Raw genomic sequence first — 20078 nt, 5'->3', positions numbered from 1 at the left:
ATAAATTTGAGGAAATAAAGCTTTGCTTGATTATGAGAGTTAAGTATTCAATGGGCCAGCCAGGAACCATCCTAGCTTTGAATTATGAATTATTGACTGATTAGATTTTAAGATAATCAGCCGATTCTCAAGTAATTCGAAAAATAGGTTAGTGTCAATGCTTTGACATTCTCAGACAACTCAGGACCAGTTAATTCCAAATTGGGTGGCAGCTTAAGCAAAAAACGATCGAATAAAAATTGAGGTAAGTTTGAGATCACTTTGTTTATAGCTAAGAAGCGAATAACGAATAGTTGACGGAACGGATTTCGGTTTAAAATGATGTGTTGATTCCTTGATATCAATGAAAAATATTTGTTTTATTCGATTGACAATTGTGCCATCTACGATCATGGATGAGGGGCTGTATCTCTCTTTGATCTCATATAATATATTGCAAATTCAATAATAATTATTATCATACTGGTTATGCAACCAAATACTAATATACTGAAAGCTCCAGCTACGTGGTTCCATTTTAATTTAACAACAGGTCGCTGCTTCTTTGTCTTATAATATTGAATCACATTTTGTATATACGTATCCATATGCATCATTACGGCCTACAAAAGAATAAGTACGGTTGTGATAGAATAATGCACAAAATAAATAAAACGTAAAAAGTTCAAGTTCTGCAAAAAAAATCTAAAATCACGTCAAACAACTTTTGTGACATTATTTGATAAAGTTGTTTCCCTGCATTAGAAAAATAGTTGATGATTAAACTCCACGAAATAAAATCATATTTTTTTACTCTTATAATGTCTACATAGTTGAGACTAACACGGGGCGGCATTTCTCCGAAATATTTTTTCGTTATTATTACAACAATACCAAAATAGTGCGTTGAGCGTTTGGGCGAATCGAGCGGCGTAAAAAAAATACAGTAGAAACTCGATTATCCGGCCCTCAGTTATACGGATTCGCGATTAACCGGACTATCAACTGCGACCAATTAAATAATTAAGTAATATTGAGTCAAGTTACAAAATCTTCAACATATGTACTAAAAGTGGAATTTATGCAAGCACGAACGAGTCGGAACTGACATTACTCCGCTCGCGCCGTTCGGGATCGCTGTCCCACGCGTGTCGCGTCTAAATATTTGAAAATATCAAAGCGTGTTATCGCTTAAAGACATAATAAATCTTATGTATTAAAAAAATTAATGATTTCCATTCAGAGTCCGTTCAGGCGTTCTACCCAACCGATTTGCTTAATTTTTTTTTTCAATGAAAGGTATTGATGCACAAATCAACCATCAACCATCGGATTTCATCTAATTTTCACCATTCTCAAGTTATACTCAAATGCGATTTCCCCCTGTACATTACTTATAGGAGTTTTTCACATACATACGTTCTATCCTCAATATCTCAGGTTCTATTCAAGATAGAGACTTCGTTTTGATTTAAGAACACTCGCTGAAACACCTTCTTTCTTTTGAGTTTTTGAACACTTAAATCGGTTGAGTTGGAGAAGAGCTAGGCGCGCACATTCAATGTGGAGTAATGGATTTTTGTAGGTTTTTGGCAATTTTTCTACATTCAAAGATCTATATCTCAGGTTCTAATTTAGCTACAGAGTTCGTTTTGATTTAATAACACTCGCTGAAACACCTTCTTTCTTTCGTGTTTTTGAACACTTAAATCGGTTGAGTTGGAAAGGAGCTAGGCGCGGACATTCAATGTGGGGTTATGGATTTTTGTAGGTTTTTGGCAATTTTTCTACATTCAAAGATCTATATCTCAGGTTCTAATTTAGCTACAGAGTTCGTTTTGATTTAAAAACACTCGTTGAAATATCTTCTTTCTTTTGAGTTTTTGAACACTTAAATCGGTTGAGTTGGAGAGGAGCTAGACGTGGACATTCAATGTGGAGATATGGATTTTTGTAGGTTTTTGGCAATTTTTCTACATTCAAAGATCTATATCTCAGGTTCTAATTTAGCTACAGAGTTCGTTTTGATTTAATAACACTCGCTGAAACACCTTCTTTCTTTCGTGTTTTTGAACACTTAAATCGGTTGAGTTGGAAAGGAGCTAGGCGCGGACATTCAATGTGGGGTTATGGATTTTTGTAGGTTTTTGGCAATTTTTCTACATTCAAAGATCTATATCTCAGGTTCTAATTTAGCTACAGAGTTCGTTTTGATTTAAAAACACTCGTTGAAATATCTTCTTTCTTTTGAGTTTTTGAACACTTAAATCGGTTGAGTTGGAGAGGAGCTAGACGTGGACATTCAATGTGGAGATATGGATTTTTGTAGGTTTTTGGCAATTTTTCTACATTCAAAGATCTATATCTCAGGTTCTAATTTAGCTACAGAGTTCGTTCTTTCCTATTATTATGATTTCTGATACTTATTTAATGGATTCGATGCGAGAGAAGCCGCGGGTAAAAGCTAGTATTATTGATTCGTTAAAAAAAAGGAGAAACATGTCGTAAGTTGGCTGATGAGTATGGTGTAGATACATCCACGATTAGTGATGATTACGGAGAATTCCGATTCAATTTTGTTGTACACCTGCAAATTAGATAGTGAAGATCGGAGTAAACATCGGAAAATAATGAAAAAACCGAAAACCGAACTTTTAGAAGACGCTTTGTATTCTTGGTTTTTACAAAAACGGTCAAGTGGGCAACCAATATCTGGCCCTTTACTCTGTGAAAAAGCATTACAGTTTAAACATATCGCAGATAAATGAACAGCAGGAAATGCAAGAAGATGAAACAGAAGAAAATTTAGACGTGGATAATGATGTAGGACCATGATATATAGCAGCAATAAAGAGAAAAAGTAGCTTACGTCAAATACCAATTACCGAATATTTTTAATATATATATATATATATCTTAAATCCACTATTAAACTTACTTCATGTTGCCAGTATGATATAAGACCAGTTTCGGCTAATCTCAATATAAATTCATTCAATTTGGGCAATAGCACTGAACTTTTTCTGGTCATAATTACAGATTCTTCCCAATAAAAATCTTCTTTCATTAATCTCAAATGTTCAATAGCATCCCTTGTAATGTACGTTCCAATGGCATAATTGTCTAAAATTACATTACACAAAAGAAACTTAACTTCTGAGAAAAATTCTATTATGAAGGGTTTGACATTATTTCCCCGGTTGAAGACTTTTCCTAAGAAAGGGGTATTCGACATCAGTTAAAGTATATAAATAACTTGTACTCAGATGGAGTGAATCATTATTATAAAACTGAATGCCCCCCCTTTTTAATGAACGACGTTAAAAATGAGTAAAACAAGATGGAAAAGCTGGAAAACCCTTTTGAATTAAGTAATTCAAAACTAAAACTATCCCCGGATACGATTCTCCAAAATAACATTTATTGCTGTGACCGATAAAAAGTCTTGGCAAAAAATAAATTTATTAAAAAAATATAAAAAATTCGCATCAACTGCGTATCCAGAAGAGTACAACGAACAAAAGTATAAATTAAAAACAACTCAGACTTGTCTACATATTAAAGATAAGACTGGGACTTATCTATGGAAATTCGGGATGGTTGCAGCCCTCAACTGGATTCCCAGATGTTAGAGTTGTATCAGTTGATTTGTTGTGGTGCACCGGTTCATTCCATTTCATGTAGTTGAACTCCCAACCTGGCAGCTGTAGAACAGCGAATATAACGAATCATATATAAATTCGTTTAATGCATGATAATGCTACACCACACGTCGCGGCAAATGTTCTGAATTACCTAAACGAAGTAGGAATTCATACTCTGGACTTGCCACCAAGAAGTCCAGATATGAATCTTATCGAGCAAGTCTGGGACATTTTGAAACGCCGCATTCGTCGTCGAAAACCATCTTCTCAAAATTTAAATGAGCTTGAGCAAGCGGCATTAGAGGAATTGGAGAACATACCTCAAGAAGTGATACAGCACCAGTTTAGAATGTTTTATTTTTAAGAAAATTTGGTTTTATTGCAATGTTTTTATTTTTATTTTTTTACTCGTTAAAAATCACTCAAAATTACTACACATTTCTTATTATTGCGTCAAAATGATTGAAAAGAAGTTAAACAATAGCAATATTAATTTAAATTTATTAAACGAAAAAATATTTTCAGAAATCTTTGCAATTAAGGCCCATTCGCACCAAGCCAGTCCTAGTCAATTTTTGTTAGTTAGATTATCTAAAAAATACACAAGGAATACATGAACAATAAAAAACGCAAAAAATTCAAGGCTCTCCCATTAAAAGTGTCTTAGAATTCGAGTGAACTCACAAGAGAGCAAACCAGGCATGGTAACTCTGCACTTCGAAGAGGAATACCCAGTTATACATCTTAAACAAGACCGAAGACCACTCGGATTAGAGTTTTTCTTCTAGAATAAGGTTAGAAAGGATCTTAAGCGAATCGGCGAATCACACAAACGTTTTCTTTTACGCGACATCAACACTTCCAAAATTAGAGAGGAGACAACGCCGGAACAACTTTATACGAATTGAATTGAGGTCCTATTGGCATGTCAGATGATGTTGAAATGTGCTGTTTCTCACCCCTTAGTGGCTGGACTTTGTCCAGGGGTACTTAACACGAAGGGCTTAATCACAGGCGCGCGTCTTAGAATCAACGGATCATTCCAATTATATCAAGTTCTTCTGATTGGTAATTTGATGGAAATCGTTTATGTTTAATATAACGTTTGGTCAATTTTGTAACATTATAAAAAACGTCAGTTTTTTAGTGATTATTTCTATAGAAAAATTGATAACGTGTACCGGTGAGTATATTTTAACAAATCGTTAACAATGATCCTTACCGTTTGGTAATCGTTCCAATGCAAACGCAGTTTTCGCAATTATTGCGTATTCTTCCAATTTTCTTTTATCAGGTACAGTTACAAAACGATCAACAATTGTTTTATATGGCTCCTGAAAATAAAATAGATGCGTTGAATCAGCAAAAGAGAAAAGAAAAATATCAACGATTTTATATTACTTGGAATTTGTGATGTGTCACTAGTTGCCACTACAAGCCTCGGAAACGGCTTGTACGAGTCACCAAGAAACGTGTAATACCTTTAATAATTTATATCCTAACCGAAATCCCATAACAAGTCTACTGTCAGTAAATTAGTAAGAAAGGTTAACGAAACTGGTTCAGTAAAAGATTTATCCAAATCAGGACGCATAAAAATTGCATCTGTTTTACTGTACCAGTTTCGTTAACCTTTTTATTAACTTACTGACACTAGACCTTGTTACGAGATTTGTATTACAAGCTACAAGCAGCTCGTAAAAAAGTCCAATGACTCGATGCTCCAGCTGCGTTAGCTGCTTGTAAAAACGCCCTGGGAAAAGTTCAATTGCCGGCGACTTTTCACTAGCAGTAAAGTGTCACTATCATAAAAGATCAACAAAAAAAGATCACATGACTTGAAATGTCACTATCACAAAGGATCACCGAAGTAAAGAAAGTTTTCGCGCACGTAGTGGTAATCGTCACTCACAAAGATAGATGGATGCACTCTTTGTCTGAGGTATCGATCGACAAAGAGAATGGATCGATATATTAGATGTCAAATATTATGTTTGCGATCAGAAATTTGTAACAAAACATCAAGGAAAAACAAAAATTGTTGATTTCATTTAATTCCGGCCATTTTCATATTTATTCAACTTTTAAACCTTCTCTGTACTTCCATCAATATAATTGAAGACCACAATTAGCCAAATCGGTCCAGCCGTCTCGAGACTAACGTACAGCAATTCATTTTTATATATATATATATATATATATATATATATATATATATATATATATATATATATATATATATATATATATATATATATATATATAGATTAGTTTTGGAATCAAATTATCAAATTCCATATGTTCACGGCATACTTTCACATTTTGATTCCCACGTGACGTCACATTGTACGAGATCGCGTGTATGTATATCGTGTTTGAAAGGAGAGGTTCATTGGTTGGACAATTCAGTATAAATAAGTAGGTCAAGTTGATAGGTGTTAGTTTACCTTCAGTCTCTGAAGACGATACTTTGGCAAACGGTGTATCTAGTATGGAGGTACGATTATTACCTGTTTTGCATGACTAATAGATTCCGTCCAAACATCATGGTTTCCAGCCCAACTAATACCACTATCGACAAATTCCTCCACGGTTTCTATGACATTGTAATAGCGAGGAATTGTCATAACAGAAGCTAAACCACTACTATACGTGTTTGATAGAAACACGCTAAACATATACATGATTCCAATAAATAAGACGCCGTGTCTTCCGGGAGGAATTTCGGACTTCTTCAGGGCTTGTATAACGAATAATTTATAAATAACAAATACCGATTGATTGTACTTCAATCTTGATGGTTCAATAATTCTTCTGAAACATAAATATACATTAAATTGATAAAAAACGTGCCATTGACTATTAATAACACTGTAAATTTTCAAGTAACTTTTGCCAGTATCTACAACGGCGACTGTATCCTTATCAATGGTATATTACTCTGTAGGATGAATTATTAACTGAAAGTGATTAAATTGAATTGAAATACTAAGTAGACCAGTACCAGACTATTTATTTTTTTATTCTTGCCATCTTTATCCCGGGTCAAGTAAAATCTTATCATTTTGGAAGCTGCAGACACAAATTTCACCATGAATTTTATTGTCCAGCCTCTGCATCGAATTGAACAGTACAACTTAATTGGGGTGGTTTATTTTATATTATCAAATCAAGTAAAGGGTTTTCTAATAAGAGGTGTTATTTTGAACAGCCCGCTATTTCGGTAAATGTCACTTTTGAAGCTGTCATTTTTTGACATTTGACAAGTAGAAACTACGCCATTAATGAAAATGGAACGATACACGCTTCAACAACGCAATGAAATTCACTATAAAGATGGTGAAAGTTTGGCAGAGACGGTTCGTAAAACTAAAACATTGTTGGGTCGACGTGAAGCACCTTCTCGTCGAAAGTTGAGTCGAAACGTCAATTTATTATTAATCAAAAATTATTAAAAAAACTAATTTTAAAAAAGAAGAGATTTTAGGTTTCTTCTGCTTCAAAACCAGTTTTTTTTGATAATTTTCAAAAGAAAAACAAACTTCGACCCTTCTTTAAGTCTTTATCAAAATATGATATTGACAATGACAATTTGCTTATTTATACTGATAAAGACTTAAGTCGAAACGTGTATATCAATTGTAACGAAGTCTTTGCCAGCTAAATTATAATCGTTTACTTATTAGGAACGTGGCAATGAAACACCAAAGTGAACTAACTTCAATATATTTTCCGAGCTTACAAATACTTATGTATTCATCGTCTGGGAAATAATTAATTGAGATTTGTGGTGGTTTTAAGTTGTATAAATACAGAGTGACGTTGAATATTGAATTTTGAATCCTATGATTCTGAAATTTTCATACAACTTAAAGCAACCGCAAATCTAAATTAATTATTTTCCAGAAGTATTCGAAAGCTGGGAAAAATATATTAAAATTAGTCTACTTTGGTGTTTCGGAAGTGGCTAACTCTAATTATTTGTTGTTTTAATTTATGTATATAACTTACGCCTGGAATAGATTCTCCTCTTCCAAATAATAAATAACGGCGTGTCCGAAAACAGCAAGCATGAAAGTTGTTATAACGAAGGCCCACAACATATAAGAATAAGAATATAATGGTGTTAACCAACCAGCATCCACTCTAAAAGCGATATTGTGATAATCTAGTTTATAATACGAATAACTAACTCACTTTTGAGCAGGTACTAAGCAAGTTACACCAGTTCTAATTAATGGAAATGACAAATCTAAGTAATGATAAGCGGATTCCCACGTGTACAGTGACCCTAAAAATATAAATATTTGTAGCAGTTGGGTACTGGAATAAGTATTCGAAATGATTGTTAGAGAGTTACAAAAGATATTTGATTGTCAAAAATAAGCAGAGCAGGTGTTTCCCAATAATGTATCCCAAATGAAGAAATTGAACCGATCAATTATACAAAAGGATTGCTACCAAAGTTCTGAGATATGGCAACACTGATGTGAATAAGGCAAATCTGACAATGCCATCATAAAGTTTCACTTGAAAAATTCATCATGGTAAAAAAATAGATTTAAATCATGAACAATTTCTTGCGATGATTTTCTATAACTTTCGTCGTGGAAAAAACCAACAGCAGTGCCGATAAACTTGCTTCGACTTTTGGTGATGAAGCACCACCTCGAGCCACCGCGTTTCGCCGGTTTTCCGAATCCAATTGTGGTCGCAATTCACTACACGATGAATTTCGTGAAGATTATCCAACATCGGCTGTTGTACCAGACAATAACGATGATGTTCGTACACTGATATTGCAATATCGTCAAGTGACATACCGTGAGATTGAAATATTTGCCTAAAAAAGATTTTTTCGCGGTGGATACCTCGTACAATCGTTCAAAAAAAGCTCTAGTCTATTGGCGCAAAGAAATGCCTAGAAAATTCAATCACGGTGCTTCAAAAGAGGTTTATAAGATCGTGACAGACGACGAATCATGATTATATGCATTCCTTTTGAATCCTAAATTTTTCCGATACAGATCTGTCTCTCTAAACTTTCTGGAACCGTTGGTGATATTCATACTGAACAAACACCACCACTACACCAACACTTACAATTACACTGTCTGAGGCGCGTTTCGAAAACCAAGTTATCGTCTTCAGACACTGAAGGTAAAGTGAGACTGAAGATAAACACAATTTTTTTCGGGATTTCGGCAATATACTTTTTATTTCATTTTCTTGTGTCATAAGACTATTTAAAATAAACAATTATAACATGAAGACCTAGATTTTCCCAATAGCTTATATCCATTATTCGTTGTTCCTCTTTTCTTCAAACCTCCCAATCTTTTTTCTTGGCATTCGCTGAGTCGGTTTCTCACAACTCATATCAAACCTTTGTACACCATATCCAGAAGTGACATCTCTGTATAATTACCACACCTTTATTTTTCTTCATGGGTATTGGATATATTATTCCATTCCTTCATCACCCAGGCATTTGTACTTCATTCTAAATTTTCCGTATTATTTCGCATATTATTTTTATGTATATCTTCCTCGTCGTATTCAATAACTTCTACTGGAATCCCATACATACTTATTCCATAGAAAAAACAAATTACTGCTTTGGTTGAGAGTATTGAGAAGAATCAAGGTTGCTGGTTTCATTGTTATCGCCTCAATAATACTTGAGGGTGTACTTGTGGCACATTTTTATTATAAAAATTGAAAGCTTATTGGATATGTAAAGGCAGCGAAACAAAATATTTGCCATTAATTTTAGATCTAAGATATCTAGGAAATTGAAAATAATATCGGAATCAATTAGATTTGAAATCAACACGATGGTGCTTCACCTCAAATTACTGTAGTGTTTTTAAGTTTTTAAGTTTTAAGTTTTTAAACAACCATTTCAAAGATCGTTGGACAGTAAACGATGTATTCAATCGATAACTTCTTCGTCCACCGATGTTACTACTGTTAGAGCAGCTGGCTCTAACATTCCATAGCCATTTCAATTACTTGTGAGTGATTTATAAATGTTTCGCATCTATTTGTGAGTTTGGTTTTGTTAGATTGATCTGCTTAAGATTTCATTATGTCAATATTTCCATAGATTCACAAAATTTTCGCAATTCTGTTGACTTTCACCTGACTTAATTTGATTCCAAAATTTGTTTCTGTGTATAACTAAGAATTGATGAGTTCCAAACATAAGATCTCAAAGTCGTATTAAAATTAATGGTAGATATTAGTAGCTTCCATTTCCACTCAGTTCTTACCTAAGCCTATATCTGCTTTATCGTTAACTATATTACCCATTAGTCCATTTCCAGTCCAATTTTCATAAATAGCTCCCCAAAAATCATCAGAATTTATCACTAATTCCGGTGTCATATTCAGAAACTTGGCGAAAGTTAACATAGATGACATCTCGGAGCCCATATGGTCCTTTCCAGAACCTTATAAACATAAATTAATTGTTATGATGAAAATAATTGAAAATTGCCTTAACTCTGCAGAAAATTATACTACCACTTATGTAAGATGTATCTAGTCCAAAAGCTGTCGGAAGACAACTCTAGAAGGCGTATATAATTTTGTGAGGAAAGGATGAAACGATGGGATGGAGAATAATGAATTTCAGATAAATTCCACTGAATTTCGAACGAAGCTAATACGCGAAATGCTACTTAAGTTTTGAGATATGGCAACACTGATGTGAATAAGGCAAATCTGACAATGTCATTACAAAGTTTGACATTTTTAAAGGTGAACGTATTCAGAACGTGCTATTTGAGTTTGTTGCAGATACTTGAAACTTTCATTTTGGTCGAAAAGTAGAATTAAATCGCGAACATTTTCGTGCGATGATTTTCTATGACTTTTACTCATAAAGTTCTATCTCGAGCCACCGTACTTCGTTAATTTTTCCAACTCAATCGTGGTCGCCCTTCGTTACACGATAAACGTCGTTCAAAATTGGCTGTTGTGTCAGAAAACATCGATGCTATGCCTAAACTGATATTGCAAGATCATCATGTCATATACCGTGAGATTGAGGCATACTTGGGCATTAGTTCGACTTCCATACATTCAAAATTGCATGAGCATTTCGCTGTCAAATAGCTTTAGATAAAGCTCGTCTCAATTGGTGCAAAGAAATGCTGAATGATGCAAGAATCTATGATATGAACCCGAAACCGAACAATAATCGATTGTATCGGTCTTTCAAGACGAGCCGAGTCCAACTTGTTCGCTCACGAAGCGCTTCGAAACAAATAGTCGCTTGTTTTTCGTAACAATTGGACATGTCAGTGTTACATTAGAATAACGTGGATCGGTACACCATAATTTGTTTGCCAGAAGAAAAATCAGAGAACCAATCGCAGAAGACGAATCAACGAAAACGTATTCGAACAGTCAAACTATCGAATTGTTGTTTGGCACCCAATGATTTCTTCTTATTCCCGTAGAATAAGAGTGAATTGCGAGGTCAACGTTTTTTCTACAACTGAAGAAGCGGTTGATGCGTTTAAATTACATGTTTTGGAGGTACATCAATCGAAATGGAAAAATGAACATTGGTTCAAATGCATGCATCTCAATGTAGAATATTTTGAAAAACAATTAGTCCGTATTCAATTATAAATATTTGTTTGTATGTGAAGCTTCATAAATTACCACCAAGCTGAAAATCGGTAAGAGTATTGAAAATACAATTGGAAATAAAATTTGAAAATTCCCCATCATTCAAGGTCAAAAAATGAGTTTTTCGCCATTATTAGCAAAACGGTAAATTTTATCATAAAAATACCTCAGACAAGAATTGTAGATCATAAAATCATCTACAAAAAATGTATCAATACTTTTTTCCCTGCGAGCCACCGTTTTTGAGATATAACGATTCAAAAAGTTGTAAAAGTTGTATGTCGCCTCGTTGGAATCAAATGGATCCTCTTCTGTTGGGGATTCGATATTAGAGCCCGACCGGCCTTGACAATGTGTACATGCCAGAGAACAAAACATTCCGACTTTTTTGCAACTACAATTAGCCCTGCATCCCTTTTTGCAGTTGCAAAAAATCGTGCTTAGCAGTTTCTCCGGCGCAGGTGGAAATAAAGTTTGCACTGGTTCTAATGAACTGTTGATCGATACATCGCTATTAACGCAGTTAAAGATGAAGAAGGACAAGAACAAGAAGAAGAATAACAAGATGAACAAGAACAAGAAGATCAAGAAGAAGAATTAGAAAGTTACAACTGGGACGATTAAATTTCATTACTTTTTTTCAACTTAAATTGCTTTTATCTTTTCAATATCTGTTAATATCCATTATTTCGCAATAGTTTCAAATTAAACAGGATTACAACTGACCCGTGGAATAGGCCTACTGGGTAAACAACGTTTAAAAAAACGCGCTAGGTACACTACCTCATAGGTGGCGTGGAAACGTGTGTATATTATGACGTTTACAAATTTTTGAATCGTTATATCTCAAAAACGGTGACTTGTAGGAAAAAAAGTATCAATACATTTTTTGTAGATAATTTTATGATCTCCATTTTTTATCTAAGGTATTTTAATGATAAAACTCACCGTTTTGCCGAAAATCACGAAAAACTCATTTTTTTAACCTTCGACCTTGAATAAAAATTCGCAGCTTGTTTGCTGCTTTATATTCTTTTAAATTTCGATTTATAAGGGTGCCATCGAGTACACACAACTCATTCTCATTATTAAACTTATTTTTTTTCGTTTGAAAATTCTCCTCAGTTTGATCTTTCATTAGAACATCGTTTTATAGGACTGAAGTCTTATAGGAATGTGAAAATCATATTTTTAGTTTAGTTATTTTCTTCTTGGATGATTTGTACGCACCACTTCTTTAATTTATTTGACACCTTGTTGTCGTAGTTAGTCTTTCCAAAATCTTCGTAAAGTTTAGTTGTACTTTCACTATTTGGTATCAGCCAATTCGTGAAACATAGCGAAGTATTTCTCGATATGGAATGTGCGTGAAACCACCCTTCATCTTAATTCAAATTAAGACGTCCAAAGATGAAGTTACTTTATTAAGGTTACTTAATGATCTTAGTAAAGTGAAAATCAAATACAAACAATAGTCTTAATGTAAATAGCTTTGATAATTTTCTTTAGGAATGTGAAATTTAATCACTTATCCAATTGTACATATATCAAAAATCTCTCGATGTATCAATTTTCAATTTGCGTATTTCTCTTACCAATAATTGTGTACGGTTCATACTGAAAAGTTGCCATCTTAAGTACTCTGCTCATTTGATTTTTTAATTTGTTTGGATATAAATTTGCACCGTACGAAAATGATTCGTTCAGTGAATACCAAACGTCCAATACCACTTTCTCTGAGTTATTTTGTAGTCCGGTATATTTATGTGTCCACAATTCATAAACTTCCCCAAGGTCATTAGAATTATTGTGAGTAGTTTCCTCTACAATTAATAAGTCGGCAACATATTGTATCTGGGTGGATTCAAATATCTCCATTGGATTTTCGGTTGAATTTGCTCCTACGATAAAAAATTCAAACAATTCTAAGCAGTTAACTGTGTTAAATATTTATCCCATTTTCACTATTCTGCATTCTGAAACTTTTTGTTTTTTGGATTTTTTACTTCTATTGTTTTGTATTGAATTCTAATATGTACTCAATTAGTTCTGATCACCCACATATTTCAAGAGAAGGGAAAACATGAAATATGTAAATTCCAATACCAAAAAAACAAAGCACTTTCACAAAATATGCTTATTATTGTATCAAGAAAAGATAAATTAAATCAAACAATTTCTTTGGTTATCTTTTTTAGCTTGTAGAGGGTTTTCCAATAAGACGTGTTATTTTGAACAGCCCGCTATTTCGGTAAATGTCACTTTTGAAGCTATCATTTTTTGACATTTGACAAGTAGAAACTACGCCATTAATGAAAATGGAACGATACACGCTTCAACAACGCATTGAAATTATTAAAATTCATTATAAAAATGGTGAAAGTTTGGCAGAGACGGTTCGTAAAACTAAAACATTTTCGGGTCGACGTGAAGCACCTTCTCGGACTGCAATACAGAAAGTGGTGGAAAAAGTTGAGCTGTTGGGACAAGTTAGTGATGTGAAGAATAAAACCCGTGCACGTCGCTCAAGAATAACTGAGAATATTGCTGCAGTAGCCCAAAGTGTTGAAGAAAACCCAGGTTTGTCCACTCCTCGTCGTTCTTTGGAATTAGCCATTCCACAAACGTCATTACACCGTATTTTGCATAAAGACTTGGGTCTTAAGGCCTATAAAGTTCAGTTGGGTCATTGGATCCGGAATTTCATCGAAAAATCATCTGAGGCCCATTTCCACCTTGGTGGTTACGTCAATAAACAAAATTGTCGAATCTGGGGCTCGGAAAACCCGAGAGTTATTGTTGAAAATCCTCTCCATCCTCAACGCGTGCTGTTTGGTGCGGTTTATAGTCTGGAGGTGTCATTGGACCTTACTTTTTCGAAAATGAGGCTGGAGCAACAGTTACGGTGAATCGATTGCGGTATCGAGAGATGATTAATGATTTTTTATGGTCGGAAATGGATTGTATTGATTTGGACAACGTTTACTTTCAACAAGACGGCGCTACGTGCCACACAAGCAACGAAACCATCTCGATCTTTTACGGGAAAAATTTCCAGACCGTCTTATCTCTCGAAGAGGTGATCACAATTGGCCACCGAGATCTGGTGTTTTAATACCTTGCGACTTTTTCCTTTGGGGCCAACAAAGAAAGATAAGGTCTACGCCAACAGTCCGGCATTGATTCAAGACCTCAAAGATGGAATTCGTGAGGCTATCGAGGACATAGGACAGCCGCTTTGCAATTTGGTTACGGAAAATTTCAATGAAAAGGATATGGTCCTGTAAGCGTAGTCGTGGCGGCCATTTGGCTCATTTATCTCAAAAAATGACATTTTTCTTTGAATATCAAAATAACACCTCTTATTGGAAAACCCTTTATTTGCCAGGAGCGGTTTTAAGCATGTCTACCTGAGCCATTTGCTGGTGAAATCTCTCTACATGCTCGGCTGGAACTGTCCCAAATTATCGGGAAAGAATTCTTAAGAACAGTGAAGAAAATGGAGAGTAGAGGGATATATTGCAACCTAATGTCTTAGAAAATTGCAAGTTCTCAATTAGATGTTTGCTGTTGTCCGACTGTTTTCTTACCTAAATCGCTACATACATGTTTGAAGGCATTCCTGCTCTTTTCTTTATTCTTGATAGTGTAGTTTGGAAATTTTTGTCATTATTTTATGAGCAGAAGATAAATAAACTTTCTACTGATGTATGAGTTCCAAAGGTTCATTAAGTTCGTTTTTCTGGTCAGGCAAAATGTTTTTACGCGATGACCAATCTTTCAAAAAACTAATCTGGACTGTAAACTGGATCATTTTTTCGAGAAAAGTGAAAATTTCACTGCTGCGAACGAGATCCAAGAAAATCTAAATCACGAATTAGATCATTGAGTTTTTTGCTGCCACTACATTCGAAGACTACTCCCTCTTCAAAACTTGGATCAGGTTCTGGCTCCTTTGTGACATAATTATTTAGTTCATCACGCTGACATCAACAACATCTGGTATTTTCTAGAAACATCAGGAATCGGAAACGATTTTTATATAAAGTGTGTGTGAGTAGCTGATAACAGTTGACGAAACGACTCAAAATTTCGACGACAAAACTATTCACGGAGTATTAAGACATACCGAGACTCAAACAAAAATCTAGGGTATTTGGATGGAACCTGGTTTGGTTGTAAAATTCTAATGATGGTGTCTTAAATACTCCATATTAAAGGGGGAATTAAGAAATGGTTCTTCGTGTTGGTAGTAAAGATGGTTTTGTACCGATCGCTTTACAGTACTTCAGCCTTCTACGGTCCATGACTTACTTATCTTTCCCATCTGTCTTCAACTGCAATTCTATACTTTTACATAAAAAATATTAGTTAAATAATTAAACGTTTACAGAAATGATGTTTTTTTATTATCTTTTATGCATAAAATAATTTGATTTATAAAAAATTATTACTTCTTATGGATAAGATATTAGAACAAAACTTTAGATAGTTTTTCAGAGTTCTGCCAAGCCTGGTTCACTATAAGATGGCCGAGGTCGGGTTACTCGTAGCTCAACCAGGCTTGGGGGAATATGGGATGGCCGAGGTAAGGTTACATATATTTCAACAGACTTCAACCATTCTTGGGCCATTATTGGTTTGCCAAGGCCGGGGTTCCCAGCGTTGGACCAAGCTAAGCCCCGTCGTTCAAGTCTGGCGGCTTCTACATGGGAAGTTATTCAATTTCCTTAACCTTCTTACTCGAGGTAGCTTCTTATGACTTTTGTATCTTTCTCAGATTAAAAATATCTTTGAAAGGATATCATTTTAATGACAAAAACTCCACTACAGCGATACCTACATTGAGGGCAATTTCTGGACTTCTTTAGGAAGTGGAAATATCGCGTTGGATGATGAAGAATAACTAGACGAAATGTGGGGATAACAAGACAACTCGGTTCTACTTTAACATCTTCCAATACTGCATCTAAGCGTTGTTCTTTGGCTTCTCTTTCCGTCTTGTAACTTCTTTCCCTTCCAATTTCACAAACTTTTCCTTTCTTATATTATTTGTCTTCTCTTATACCGCTTTAATGTCTATTTATTTCTTTCTACCAACTACATTTTGTTTTAGCACTAATATTTTGTTTTCTTTTTGGTTTATTAATGGTCCATAATTTTCTGGAGTCCCTTCTAGTTTACAGAAAGCTCTTTCCATTTCCTTCTTTGCTCAAATTATTGAAGCTAAATCATCTGCAATTATTTGCTGTCTCATAAGCTTGCTCAAAATTTATGAACATAGCATGAAGGCCTAAATTTCGCTCATAGCTTTTATCCATTTCCAGATCAGTTCTTTTTCTGGGTACTAGTTCAGTTGGATTCTCACAAATCTAGCCTAAACTTTCTCCACCACATCCAGAAGGGATATGCTTCTATAATGTATGAATATTAGTATTTTAATTACCAAGAAAAATATTATGAATGTTTTCAAATGTATTAAAACAAATTAAAAATATCAAGTATGGAATAAAATAAAATATTAGAGCTTCTAACCACACTAACCTGTTGCTATTAAAAACTGTCTGTGGTTGAATCTTTCCGTACTGTTTCTAATTTCCATTTCGAAAGTTTGAAAAACTGTAGACGGTCTGTCAGATTTCATAACTATTCCTTGGCATCCAAAAGAATTCAAAAACACTTCGGAATGTATGTTGTCGTTGTTAATTTTAACGTTAATTACAGGTATCGACAAGTTATGATTAAAAACATTATCTCCATCAGTGAAAATTATTAAGCATTTACTGTTTATGAAGTAAGTGGAAAGTATTACGTTTAATACAGTGTCCAAATAAAAATCCATCCTAATCCATTAAGGATGCTTTCAAATTCCATAAAATTCAATAATCACCAGTGAAGACTTAACCTGTTTATTGATATTAGAGTTTCAGCCACCTCTAAAACAAGTAGGTAAATATAAATTTAACCTTCTTTAACTTTGAGTTTTACCTTGATATGATCTTCAACCAGAGCTAAAAGACTTAAATTTTTTGCTGTCACACCTTATGAGATGAGATGAGATTGGAGCTTGCAACAGAAACTTATCCATTTCTTCAGGGCAAATGTTTTAGATTTTTTGGGCTTACAATACAAATATGCAATGAGTTTCGAATATTTACTGATCTACATCGTTATTTACCATTAGGGCGCTTTTCAGTACTGAATAAGTCGATCAAAGTGTTGAGAACTTCCACATTTTGGATTCAGTTTCAAAGTAAGTTAGTAACACTCTTTCTATGAAGCTGTTTATGCCTTTTTTAGTACTTTCCCTGGATTTCTCAGGGAGAAGATTCATAGTCGCTGCAGCTGCCGATCCAACAACATCTTCTGGTGTACACAGACACAAAACGGATTTTCTCGAACGAATATCAAGAAATAAAAGTGTGACAGTTTATCGGAGAAGTGAATTAACATTATTTCTATTATTTTGTCAGTTTTATTCTACGTTAAATGAAAACGAAATAAACATGGAAAGTGGTATAGTTAGAGAAAACCCTCTTTAACTTTGTAGGAATAATTATAAAGTTCTAAATCTACAAATTAGCCCTATCGTGCCATCATGAAAAAGTAGGCCCTTCCAGTACTACTAATCAAGCTTTTGTTGGCATTCAAAGAAACAACTTTTTTCGACAATATAATATAACATAATTGATAGTCCAATGAAATCTTTTTTTTAATTATCTCTCCAGAATTATATTATTATATTGCAATGAAGTACCTTTTTAGTTCATCAAATTATCACACCTGAGTGACTCTGGACTTATCCCGAAATATAATGGTCAGTATCTACAACATATCGAGTTTTAGGAATTCTTTCAATGTAATGCATTTACTTGCAATGTCCTAGTTTTTTACTTACATATTGTTTAAACAATCGACTTCCTTTCTGTTGGTTTACTCAAAGCAACAATGAGTGTGTATTGTGAACTATATTTTTAAACAGATAATAGCATGATAATAAGATTAAAGGTAACTAAAATATCAATAAATAATACAGCTATTATTTGTTTTCTAAATATTCTTTATGAGTTAATGTGCTTGATGTTGACAATACCTTCGAAACTCAAATATAAATAAAATTCAAGCTGGTATTCAATAGAATAATTTCATTGTTGATTCAATATTCAATGTTTTGGTAACTTCATATGTCGTGACTACTTATACAAATACAAATTTAATATGTTTTCAATCAAATAAACTGAGTGAATTCCAAAATTTCATAACGGTTAATTAACAGTCATTATTGTCTGAAAAATATCGTTGAAGTATCAGCTAAATAGTGGGTAGGTAAACCTCTTCTTCTTCTTCTTTAGTTAGGACTAGGTCCTGTATTTGCATCAAAGGTTTGCCAGGAGTAGTTGGGATGCTGAGGACCAGCTTTCATACCACCTTATAGGTGGTCGTCGAGGAGGTCGAGTTGTGTCTGGTAGGTAAACTAAAACCTATTAACTTGACCTACATATTCATACTAATTTTTCTCGCGAGTTAATAATTCCAGCAGGAAAGCCTCCGCAGTGGGAAATATTACATTTACTACACTACACACTACACTATATAGTGAATTGTGCGAAGATATATTGAAAAATTCTTAGCCTACTATAGAACCAAACAAAATTTCAATGTCGAAATATTTTATTACTCAACATATATTGGATACATTTATTACAACGAACCTGCAACGTCTCTAAACCTTTCAAAAAAATGTTTCATCTTGCTATGCAAACCAGACCTCCACAGCTTTTATTACCTCCTCGCTGGAAGAAAATTTACGACCTTTTAAACTTTTTTTCGGCTCAGAGAGGAAAGAGATTATAGTCGGACGGAGCCAAATCTGGTGAATAAGGGGGGCGTCCTAGTAATTCAAACTCTAAGTCACGAATTTTTTGCGTGGCACCTCCACCTCCAATCTCCAGTTATTGTTCTACCCTTATCCAAAAAATCAATCATGATTACTCCATGGCAATCCCAAAAAACTGAAGCAAGAACTTTTCCAGCAGATTTTTGGACACGAAACTTTTTATATAGTATATTTTCAGAGATATTGGCGAAAAAATAATTTTTGGAACCTTATGGCCATTTTTAGCAGCCATCTTTTCCCCGGGACATTTTCGAATTTTAAAATATCATTCGGGATTTAAGTACCAACTGAAACTTAAATGAACACTCTACATGATTTGCCCAGTTTGGTCGATTTTTCGACCTTTATTTACTGGACTTTTAAAAAAAGTAACCTATTGAATTTGATAATCAATAGCATTTTCCACTATGTTACTAAGGCAACGAACCTCGTTGAGTTCTCCAATTTGTCTTGCAATATTTTCATTCAATCTAAATGCAAGAACAGAATGAAAGTCCAGAAATATTTAAAACGGCGCCCCGAAAAAGACATAGAGGCTTCAAAAACTATTCCATGTTCTAAAAGGGAGATGAAATATCAACCCGAAGATTATAGAAAAACGTTTAAGGAGTTAAATCTAAATAGGAAAAGAATTCGATTATTTGCAAATAAAGTGGTTCCGTATCAGGGATGTGCGGATTATTCGGTATCAAAAAATATTATTAAGGAAATCCAAACGTAAGTGATTGCAGTTAATTAGTGTATTATTCACGAGTGTATAAAGTTTACATAAATCATCGAGTGAATAATAACTCAATATACGCGAGTAGAATCCTATACTTTATCCAAGACCACTAAATATTTTTGTAGAGTTTCCTGTTGGAAAATTTAGTTACTTTATTAGAAACACTATTATTTTATTTTATTAAATATTC

The 20078-nt window shown here is 34.1% G+C and overlaps 2 protein-coding genes across 2 annotated transcripts in view; both read right to left on the bottom strand.

Moving 5' to 3' along the window:
• LOC130895473 (purine nucleoside phosphorylase-like) overlaps positions 1-20078 on the bottom strand; it is a 320652-nt gene that overhangs the window by 274541 nt on the left and 26033 nt on the right. The gene's annotated exons all lie outside the window — the stretch shown is intronic.
• LOC130895814 (uncharacterized) lies at positions 1090-17292 on the bottom strand. Its single transcript, XM_057803365.1, has 10 exons — positions 17256-17292; positions 16812-17203; positions 12846-13168; positions 9899-10064; positions 7821-7914; positions 7635-7769; positions 6134-6437; positions 4846-4957; positions 2914-3102; positions 1090-1169 (listed from the first exon to the last, which is right to left on the bottom strand). The coding sequence occupies exons 2-10, from the start codon at positions 17107-17109 to the stop codon at positions 1090-1092; spliced, it is 1701 nt and encodes a 566-aa protein (XP_057659348.1). The 5' UTR covers positions 17110-17203; positions 17256-17292.

This window comes from Diorhabda carinulata, chromosome 6 (genome assembly GCF_026250575.1).
Source record: "Diorhabda carinulata isolate Delta chromosome 6, icDioCari1.1, whole genome shotgun sequence".
Taxonomy (NCBI): Eukaryota; Metazoa; Arthropoda; class Insecta; order Coleoptera; family Chrysomelidae; genus Diorhabda; species Diorhabda carinulata.
This window is presented reverse-complemented; position numbering and strand designations above follow the sequence as displayed.

What these genes read in the sequence shown, in the direction of transcription:
- LOC130895814 (XM_057803365.1), bottom strand. Translation starts at nt 17,109, where the DNA reads ATGGATTTTTATTTGGACACTGTATTAAACGTAATACTTTCCACTTAC. An exon ending in ACAGTTTTTAATAGCAACAG is followed by an intron (nt 13,169 to 16,811) that starts GTTAGTGTGGTT and finishes TTTTTATCGTAG; the next exon opens with GAGCAAATTCAACCGAAAAT. An exon ending in GAGGAGAATCTATTCCAGGC is followed by an intron (nt 6,438 to 7,634) that starts GTAAGTTATATA and finishes TTTATGTTTCAG; the next exon opens with AAGAATTATTGAACCATCAA.